Raw genomic sequence first — 10,975 nt, 5'->3', positions numbered from 1 at the left:
TAAACGTATTTACCCCAATTCTTATACATCTTAATATCTTATTTGCTTTTTTGTTTTTAAAAAAGAAAACCACACTTGTGCATCCAAGAGCCCTTTCTTGAAATGTCCACAATGATACCCAAAACTCTTCTTCCCTGAACCAATACGGAAGAACCCAGAAAGGTGTGAAAGTAGTTCTGATTTTCCATACCAAATTGTATTTACATTTACTGTCATTGAATATCATGTGCAGTTGTACTGTCATTTTACTAGTTCGATTAGGTCTTCCTGAAAGTCTTCAGAGTCCTTTGCTGACTTGATTAATGATATAATTTTATGGCACTTGAAAGTTTTGCTGCTCCTCTGCTCACCCCTGTCCAAATAATTAACAAATACATTAAACATACAGGGCCCAATACAGAAACTTGAGATACACTGCTATTAACTTTTTGCTTTGGTGAAAGCTGACCACCTTTCCCCCATACTTTGCTATTGTACCTATTAGCTAATTTTTGATCCATGACAATATTTTGCCTTTCACTCCTTGGCTGCCTAGCTTGTTTAGTGGCCTCCTGTCAGAGGCCTTGTTAAAGGCCTATGTAAATGTCGCCTGGTTGTGTATTATCTGCTGCTTTAAATGACATTTTAAAAGAAATCTAATACATGATTTTCCTTTGCAGAGACCACAGAGACTTTTCCATACCATCACCTAATAGGTGTTTATTATTATTATTATTAGTAGTAGTAGTAGTGTTTTAAATTATCATTTTAACCAATTTAGCAGAATATAACAATTCCCAGGGTCACCCCTGGAAACTTTTCTAAAGCCTAGGTGCGACATTGCCTACTTTTCATTTCCCTGGGGAGGTAGCTGTTTTTAATGAAAGATGGCCTATATTTTGCTAGCTTAGTAGTTCATTTCATTCATAGAAGTAGGTCCAGGATAGACATCTCCTAATATCCTTCATGGCGGTATGCAAAGACAAAAAGTCATAACAGACAAGGTTTTTTTTCCCCTCTTTATTAGAAAGAGACCTATACAATATAGTAGTCCCTCTCTGCATTACTTTACAAGTTTTTCCTTTTTTTTTTTTTTTTTTTTAACTCAGAATACTGTACAGCTGACACAAAAATCTCAAGATGGAGAGTGCAGGGAAGGAAAACATAATACAAACTGGCATATTTAATCAAAACAAGATCATATGAAACGACAAGCAAAGTGAAATGTCTGTCAATTGTTTTAATTACAGTACAAACAATATAAATAAAGCATCATTGAGTCATTGTAAAACAAACTGGCTGAATGAGGTAATATAAAAAACAAAAAGAGCCTTTTTTTTTTAATAATTTCCACACTGCTTTGTCATCATTTATACATTACTATTTACAGAAACAGAAAAAAACTCACTATAAAGTCTGCCATGTGCTAGGTATTTTCTTCCTCTACTGAAGACAAGTTTCTCAGGAGTCATTATTCACTTGCTCCCTTTCTCTCCATCCCAACCCCCACTTTAAAGAAACACCACGATTACAATGCAGGGAAATTGAAGGATCTGAGGGCTGAAGGGACAGAATTTAAAACGTAGTGTTTTGCATTCAAATGGGGTGTGGAAAAAAGAAAATGTAACTACCAGAGGTTGGTGATTAACTGCTGTTCCAAAAGAATGCATTCCTTATAAACGTGCTGAGTGGATTGAGCACCAAATTCTAATCTCAATGAAGTCAAAAGCAAAACTCCCCGACTTCAATGAGACCAGAATTTGGCTCTTCATGATTTAGAGACGATTCTGCACAGCTCTTCATAAGACTCTGATTCAGTAAAAGTACTAAAGGACATGCTCAAATCCTACTATAGCCAATGATAGGTTCATCATACTAAGCACTGCATTATTGGGCCCATCAAAACTTTTTTCGTTTGTTTTCTTTTTTAAAAAAAAGCTATATCTAATCGTATCTACACAGTACAAATTTCTAATAGGTTTAAAAACTCTCAACCCACATATTCCCTCTCACATTGTGCATCAACCTATTGTGTAAAAATTAAAGACTTTCTTGAAATTTAAAAAAATAAAGATGATTGCACCATTTTGTGTTCCTTATTCTGTTGCTCAGAAATCTTATTATTTCCACAGAGAAGAGGGCTGTGCTTTAAAGGATACTTGATTTGGACCTTCTCTGTGGGTTGGTAAAATGACCTTAGTGGAGAGATGTAATGTAGAGTTTGAATTCAACTGAAACCCAGCATACATGGGGGGAAAATGCCCAGAAAAGGTTTTAAACGTCATTTCAAAGAAGAATTATTCTGTTACAGTCATTTCCGGTGCAAGAGGTAAATAAAATGTTTTTTCCTCCTCCAAATATTTCCCAACACATCTTGTCTAGCTACAGAGAAGTGGCATCTTTTCCTTGTTAAGCTTAGTTTCTTTTTGCTGCTTTTACTCAATACAATTGTAAGCTGCAGTCACCACTGGAAACAATGCTGTAAACTGTGAGGACATCATTTCATCTAATTTTCTTGGATTATCTAGTACTACGTAGTGTCTGAACACATCATTTACACAATGCCTATGATCTCCTTAAACACAAAATAACTTGCTGAAGTTTAACTAACAAGGACATGTTGAAGAGAGGGTCAAAGAGATCTGAGGGAACAATCAACCTGGATGCTGCTCTTTTAAACAATCTGCTGAAAGCATATTCCTGAACAATCTCAACCACCCGCACATGTACACCCATGCACACGTGGCTGTAAGACCTGAAGTGTCATTTATTTAAAACATCTAGTCAACTGCAGTGAGGCAGCCTGTCATTCTCGAGTAAGTCAGCCAGCCTGCTGAACTTCCTAGCACTCGTATCTAATTTTATATAAGAAAGGGCTTCCAAGTGGTGTGCCCTCTGTCCCCCTCAACTTTTACTTCTCTTTCTCACTCACAAATCTTTCATAAACTATACATGTAACACTATGGCTGCCTAAGCCACAGTGGCTAACCCTGAGGGTTGGCTAAGCCTTTTATAATTATGCTGGAGCTGGGATGTCCCAACTGTAGTGGTAAGTTTAGGGGTTTTGGTTTAATTAAAAGTTGAGTGTGCTTACAGTTGAAGGAGTTTTCTGGATGAATTGATACATCCTTGGAACCAGTTGCCCTCCTCAGTCAAGTAAGAATCCCACACATGCAATGTATACCCAAAGATACTGTGATCTATGAAAAATTATATCTATATATCTGGTGTGTAATGCAGAGTAGGTATCCATAATTTTGTGCCTCTATCTGGGAATGCCTTGTTTAGGTAGTTCCAAACATGTCTCATGCATGCACATATCTATACATATAAATTAGGCCTGGGGAAACGTGTGTACAGCTATGCATAACTAACTGAAAACCTGGCTCTTGCTAAAGATTTGCATATACGTGTGTGTATATGCACACACAGTATATTATATAATACACACAGTACACATTCTATGACGTTTAAGTGTATAGAGAAATGAAGTGCAAAATATTTTATACCACTTTTTTTTAGCAGTATCCTGTGATACACTGTCTTCATCTTGCTCCTTTCATGACCTGCCCTGCGCTCTGCCCACTAAATTCAATTCTATTGGGTCTTGTTCTAAAGATTTGAGATTTTGAGACTACTTGTCAAATAACCACACATCAAAACTGTTTACAAAAAAAAGCCTGCTACATATTTCCTTTCCCTCAAAATATAAAATTAGCATTGGACTTACACTGGCCATAGGTGCTGATTAGACAATATCAAGTCACCAACAAGTGACAGGTTTCTAGGCCCCATGCCTTGTGATCCATTAGGACTAGAAAGGTGTGTTTTATGCTACTGGACTGGAGTTGGAACTGCCCCATTTTATGATCAGAGCAATCAGTTATAGCCCTGAGATGTTATGTGCTATCAGACTTCAAAGCTGCAAAATGTGACTTATGAAATACCTTGATAAATGCAGAGGTTTCTAAAACATATTACTTACTCTCTTCTTCCACCCATATAGCTGGACTCATGCTATTAGGGTAATCTGCTCTTAGAGGTGGAAGGACACAAGAAAAATAGTACCATAAATATTTTCAGAAACTCTAAAATATTGACCCGTTATTCTGTAAAATATGTGGCACACACAAGGTACCTGATGGTCTGCATTATGGTCATCCTAAGTTTTGCCCATAAGACCTTTATAAACATACTGGCCTCCTCCCCTGTCTCTTTCTATCTCTCACACACATACAAACACATACTCACTAAATTAAAAATGACTAGGTGTAGTGCACTGGAAGAATCTCACCTGCTAGAACTTGGAGCACTGAGATATTCAAAGCAAACACTCAGAGGTTTGTGCACAGGAGACCAAAAAGAGGAGACCTCAGCTGCGAGAGTCTATGAAGCAGACCATTGCCAAGTGAAAGTGCCACAAAAATTCTGGAGAAGTGCAGATGTTAATCTGAGAGCCAAATGTGTTAAAATGCATAAAAATATTCATTTTTACCTGCTCAAAAACTACAAATTCCTAAACTACTCAGGAGACGTTAGTAAACAATGGGGAACTAATTCACCCACATATTGCCATCACCTGAAATAAAACACAGAAACCAAGATTTTCAAAAAAGTGACTAGTGATTTTGGGCTTGAGACACTGTCAGAGGACTCAATTTTCAGAAAGTGCTGAGCAACCAGCCTTCTGAAATTAAGGCACCCAAAATGACTCTCTTCTTCTGAAAATCTTGGCCAATGCTCTTCTATATTTGCTCAAATATGGACTCAATCAAATAAGCAGAAATTTCTGAGAGATGGGAGAACCACAGTTTTGTTTTTTCATTTTAAAACCTTGCTCAGGATAACACACCTCAATCAAAACATGGCCCTACAATAAAGTTACCTAATTACAGTTTTAGGCATTTGTTTTGCTCATGGTATCTTTTGCAATTCAGAGATCCCTTCACATATAAGTTATTTTGCTGATCATCTTCCTGTAGTTCAATAGGCAAGAAGTAAATCCCCATCTTAAAAAAAAAAATCACCTTCAACTTTAGGTTTATTAGTCTGAGAGGCAAGGCTTTTTGTGATATCTTTTACTGAATCAACGGTCCAGTTATGAGAACTGTTGGACAGGCTTTCACCCATCAAGGAAGGGCACCTGATGACCAAAAAGCTCGTTCAATAGCTCTCCCAACAGCACAGTTGGTCCAATAAAAGATACTACAAAAAAGCCCTGGCTCTCAGGTATTTTCTGGACCATCACAGCTACAACACTCCAGTCCAAGGTTTGTTAGTGTTATTTTACTTCTTTTATCACAAATAATTTGAGGTTGGAGTGCCTTTACAATGGAGAATGCAGATGAAATGCTAACAAACACCTTTCTAAATTATAAACTTATTTATATCTACAAAGACAGAAAAAAAAGATATTAAAATAAATCAGGGGTCCAAGACTAATGAAGTAAAAGGTCAGAGATCCCACACACTAATGACAATAATAGCCCAATGTGGGAAAATAAAGGTGCTTGATTATAAACTTGAACAGGGAAATTATCGTTCTCCCAGAAAAGTGACAAGCTCCCAAGCATTTGGTCCCTTGTGTCCTTAAGCTAAAATTGGCATTTGTTTCCTCCTAAGGTGAAAAATGGCTCCTCAAGACAACTGTGAAGGACACCTCCATTCACTTAGAGCTCTTCTGTGAAATCTGTGCTTGTTTTACTATTTCTGCTTTATATTAGACTTCCCCCCTCCCCAACATTACTTCATTTTTCCTCCTCACCTTATATAGGAGATGAAGCTATCCACAAACTGTACCATTTATTACGCCACATTATAGTGCTCAAGATACATATTTGTATGAGAATACTTAATATTACATACTCACAATCTCTGTAATTTTCCCGCTACTCAAAGTCTCCCTCCCGTGGGCAAATCTCCAAACAAGTGCTCACTACACAGCCTAATTTGAAGCGGGGGAATCATGGCAAAATAAACAATATGCATCTTTATGAAGCAATCACACACCACACCCTAAACAATTCACTCTATGCTTTCCTAGTAACAGTTCAAACAGCTTTCTGAACAGCACCAAGACATGGATCACAGCCGGATTTTCAAGATACGCTTCATCAACTGCTCCTATGTAGATACACAAAGTGAAGTCTAAAATCACCGGAGTGGGCCCTTGACTAAACCACTGGATCAGGATTGGTTCTGAACCTCCCAAAACACTGGACACAGTCTACTTATCTAAAATGAGGTGAACTGAAGGGTCCTTTCAAAGCTCGGGGAATACCAAGTTTCAGATCCCAGATGTAAATGTACACATCAGCCTCATCCCTAGTGTTCTACAGCAAGTAGGTTACACTATCTAGAAGAAAAAAGTCAATGACATTGACCAGAGGCGGCTTTGCCATAAGGTCTTAGTATTTGTGTGTAAAGTGCAGAGAAGACTGGAAAGAGTACAATGAAATCATGAAAGTGGTTAAATGGGGGATGTTATGAAAATCAACTATGAAATTCCATTTTCTGAGAAAACAGAAACAGATTTAGCTCTCTAGCATTTTTCTACTGGGATTTCTTATTGACTGGCTTTCAATTTGTTTTTAATTTGCTCATAACATGCTCAAAGGGCGTAAACATTCTGGGTTCTACAGAAGCCACAAGAGGGGCGAAATGCAAGAGCAAGGAACAGCCGTGGACAGGTTAAAAGAATGGAATCACTGTAAACAATTACTATAGTTTCTGGAAGTGTCCCTGAATCCTTGATATCTGGACAGGTCAAGAACACCCTCTACAAAGTGCTAATATATCCCTTGTAAGCACCTGGTGTCAGGAAATCCCAGCTTCCAGTGCCAAGCAACGTTAGGCTAGTCCAACTGGATATCTAAGAGATTTTTCTCCTGTCCCTTTCTATTAACCCTAACTAAAGGATTGCAAATATTGATTAAGCGTCAACATCAGACACCTTATACCCTAGTTCAACTCTAGTATTCAGGGGGTGGAGTGGGATTTTTCATACAAATGAAAACATCAAACTTTTCCTGGTTTTAAATTCAGGAGATAAACTGGGATATCAGGTGAGAAGATGTGTTCGCTTGTTTGTTTTTTAAATACAGTTCACATTGATTACACTGTGGAAGATACAGGGCTAGCAACAAGCAGGGGACAAAATTTATACTAGCCTGAGTTCATCACCATATTTATGACTATGCGACCTGTTCCAAAGTCCTGTAAGCTCAAGCAGTGCTATATAACTTTCAAAGCAATTCTGACCAAACATACTTGAACTCACAAATGCGGATACAATTTTCCTATGAGAAAAATATACCTGAAACTGCTCACTTACAGCCAGTTTAAGCCTAATTGTCTTTTAAATACCTTTTGTGCTGATCAACTTCAGCGAGGAGAAGGGAAAGGGGAATTGGCTGTAGGCAAGACTAACACAAAGAATGAAGGCTTGCCAAAACCTAGTAACATATCAATCAAAACAACGCCAACCCCTAACACAATCTAGTATGTATTACATGGACTTCATATACGGTACTGCTGGCCCTCCAAATTTTTCAAGGAGAATGCTGGGAAATGGATAGATTGTATATTTTCCCTGCAGCAACCCTTCACATTTGGGCTATGCAATCAGAGACAGGTAAGCTGCATACAAAAGCCCTGGTCCATATTGGAATTGACAACTCTTACTATGATGTTTTGGGAAATCCCAAGCTTAGACTAAACACAACTAAACACAACAGCTTTACCTAAAGTAAGGAGTTAACATTCAGGTTGTATGGATAACTCATTTTTCCTATTCTAGAGTGAAATTTCCTTTTCTAGTATTTTCTGGACAGCTTTATTTAAAGAGAAAACTTTTGCCATGGAAGTTCATGATGGACTTCATGGTTTGCCACCAAGTCAGAAAACTTTTAAGATAGCCCAGTTGCCCTAATATCCCAATGGCCTTGGGTGTTTCATGCCAGGAAGAGTAGTAAAAACAGATCACTAAGAGGGAAATAGAAAAGTATTTTCAGTTTGGAAAACATACCAGCTTTGAAATGGAATGTAGGCTTAACAACAGCAATAGATTTAAAGCAAAGTATTTTAAAAAGTGGATCTGAATTTTCAGAAGTATTGTGCACCTGCAGCCACAGCTCAAGTCAAAGCGAGCTGGAGGTATTTAGCACCGCAGGAAAACATATTGCTGATTCCTACCTTACTTACATGCCAACAGATGTGAGTTCAGGTTACTGTGCTCTTGCAACAGGTGATAAGGTCACAAGAACCCGGTAGCACGGGACTGAGTGAGCAGTCCCATGTTTAGCTGTACATGTTAAAGTTAAGTCATCCACCAGAAATAACATATCTGTCAATATCTAAGCACAGGAGGGTGCATGTAAGTAGAGGAGGAACAATTGTGGAAACTACTCAAAAAGCATTTGGTTTTGAAATGCACACAATATTGCTGGTCTAGGCTGGTAAAACAGGAAAGCCTTTTCTATTCACTGTTCAATTTCCATACAGCAAAAAACAACAAACACAGTATGCTAAAGGAGCAGAAAAGGCAATCAGTGTTCCCTTGCTTTTCCTCTTAGGGCATCTCTTAATCAATCTTTTGTGGACTCTGGGTCTTAAGCCATACTGCCCTTTTTTAGGTTTTGGATACCTTTGGGACATTAACATTTTTCTTTCAAATTCTGTCCACATATATTTCACTCAGTTCTTTATTTTCTCCTTCCTTTCTTATTTCAACATAAACGCAGAGCCCCCAAGGAAGCACAACACTGAAGGCCTGTGAAATACATGAAGAATGGGGAGATTTGCAAATTACTATGCTATGTGCACCTGACTGACTTCACATAATTGTTCCTTTGCCATCTAATTCAGCTCAGATTTCAATGTTCTCCGCAATATAGCTTCCCCCCATCCTCATATTGCCATATGCCATTTAAAAATCACTTGCTTTCCCCAGAAACCTTGCCATTTGCTTATCTATGCCAAAATCTGAGTTTTTAGAAGGTGGCAAAAGCCAGCATCAGTCTGGTGATACCACAAAAATAAATCAAGTATTAAAAATGAGAGCCTGAATCAACTGTCCAAACTCCTTCTGTAAGTCATTTATGTGAAACAAAACAGCCAAGTTCAGAGTCAAAAGAGCCATGCCATGCCCAGCCTGGAGAAGGACATCAATTCTGATATGAGACAAGTCAGATCTTCATGGACCCAGGCTATGGCTTTTTGTCTTGATCTATGAAAGCTTCATGGTGTCTAAAGTAAAATATGTTTATGCTGCTGACAGACATCCTCCTTTCCCTTCTAAAAGATCTCAGTATGCCTTTTTTGTATGCCAAATATGCCATCATCTCATTTCGATATGTTCTTCAAAAGACTTGCATCAAACAAATGGAAATCTAGTTCACTGCTGGAAATATTTTCAATGTACAATGATCTGTAACCCACAGATCCTAGCTAGTTGCACATTATTTAGTACACATCCATTACAGTTTATAAATTAACAGAGGTGTCATTTGTCTGTACAAAAATCAATGCATATTTATGAATTTTTTTATTCAAATAGATTTTACATACATATAATCTAACGACACAATACAAAAATCTGTATAACTTAGGCAATGCATCACAGGAGTGACCAAAAACGCAAGACATTTACCGTGGCAAAATGACATGTGTCTCGTGGCTGAAAAAATATTAGCCTTTTATGCATTTATTTTACTAAATGTACTTGAAATGTTTTTCCTTAGCAGTATTCATTATTCCTTTTTGTGTTTCATAGTTACCCTTATTTATTTTTTCCATTTTGTTTTTACACTAAGGAGACTGCAGTCAAATAACACTCAGCAACTGATTTCCTCTCTTTGGACTGAAAAATTAAACAGATACTAAATTATGACAGTGAATTTAGAAAGGAGGGCTCCAAGGGCTTGAAAGAACATGTCTGAGATAATATGATGCTTCTAAGAATATTGCAATCACATCCAAGCAATCACCGAAGCGTGCCATGTAACTACCTCCTCAGCTAATATGCTTTTTTCTCCGTGATGACTAATCATGTTCTATTAAACAGCGGTAATGCTGGAAGAACTCAACTATACAAGTGTAATGAAGCCAGTATTCTCCCTGGACAGATTAGCTACAACTGATTTGACACATACCATCATAGGAGCTTCAAACCTGACAAACTCTGTGCTTGCTTCTGATTTATGCCGTCAAGCTCTTCAGAGAAGAGAATGAAATCCAAGTGTTCCGTTTGGTAGAGGTGAAATGTACTGATGTGCTTAACTGTCATTTAAGAAAAGTTACCGTTTTTTCTTTCTTTTCTTCTTCCTCTACCCCCTCCTTCAACACTCGTACAGCCTATGGCTGGAGACAGCCAGTAAAATGGTCCAATATCATGTGCTATGATTAGAGAACCCAAGACCAAACTCTCTCTCACCTCCCTTTTCATCATTCTAGACATTTTTTTTTAAACTAACGGTTTCTGCAGCCCCCTTTTCTCCTTCTCATCCCTTCGCACTGTCCACATATGCTTTTTGTTTGCTTGTTTGGTTTAGATGGGACAGGGATAGAGGGGAAAAAGGGAAAGGAAAGTTATAAGACTCTGACACAGGTCAGAGCTGTGAAAGAAATGGAGCTATGAGGCTGCAGACACTATTTAGGTCACTGAAAAATACCCAAGTTCCTCAGATGATGGTGGGCATTCTTCCACTGCTGTTGTTCCTGTTATTGTTCTTCCTGGACAAATTGGGTGTAGCCATAAGGACAAAACGCTCATCAGGACAACCGTACTGCAGGAGAACATCAATGCATTCCTGGCTTGTGGCTTGTCTGGCGTAGGCTAATGCTGTGTTTCCATGGGCATCGCGGGCCATAACATCCACACCATACTGCAGAAAGAAGAGATGTCACTTGAGACCCTGCTGCTAACACAGTATTAGCATGGAGGGAATGAAAATGGAAGAGCTATATCTGAGTTTAAGTGGAGGCTGGGGGTTGGGGG

At 38.2% G+C, this 10,975-nt stretch overlaps 1 protein-coding gene across 5 annotated transcripts in view; it reads right to left on the bottom strand.

The window, feature by feature from the left end:
• Positions 1-1,051: 1,051 nt before the first annotated feature.
• AGAP1 (ArfGAP with GTPase domain, ankyrin repeat and PH domain 1) overlaps positions 1,052-10,975 on the bottom strand; it is a 565,886-nt gene continuing 555,962 nt past the window's right edge. For all 5 annotated transcript variants that reach the window (XM_019553775.1, XM_019553777.1, XM_019553779.1 and 2 more), the window contains one exon: positions 1,052-10,862. In XM_019553775.1, the coding sequence (XP_019409320.1) occupies positions 10,659-10,862 (204 nt within the window). In that variant the 3' untranslated portion in view covers positions 1,052-10,658. The remainder of the gene's footprint in view (positions 10,863-10,975) is intronic.

The sequence above is a fragment of the Crocodylus porosus genome, unplaced genomic scaffold (assembly GCF_001723895.1).
Source record: "Crocodylus porosus isolate Cpor-Errol unplaced genomic scaffold, CroPor_comp1, whole genome shotgun sequence".
NCBI classification, from domain to species: Eukaryota; Metazoa; Chordata; order Crocodylia; family Crocodylidae; genus Crocodylus; species Crocodylus porosus.
This window is presented reverse-complemented; position numbering and strand designations above follow the sequence as displayed.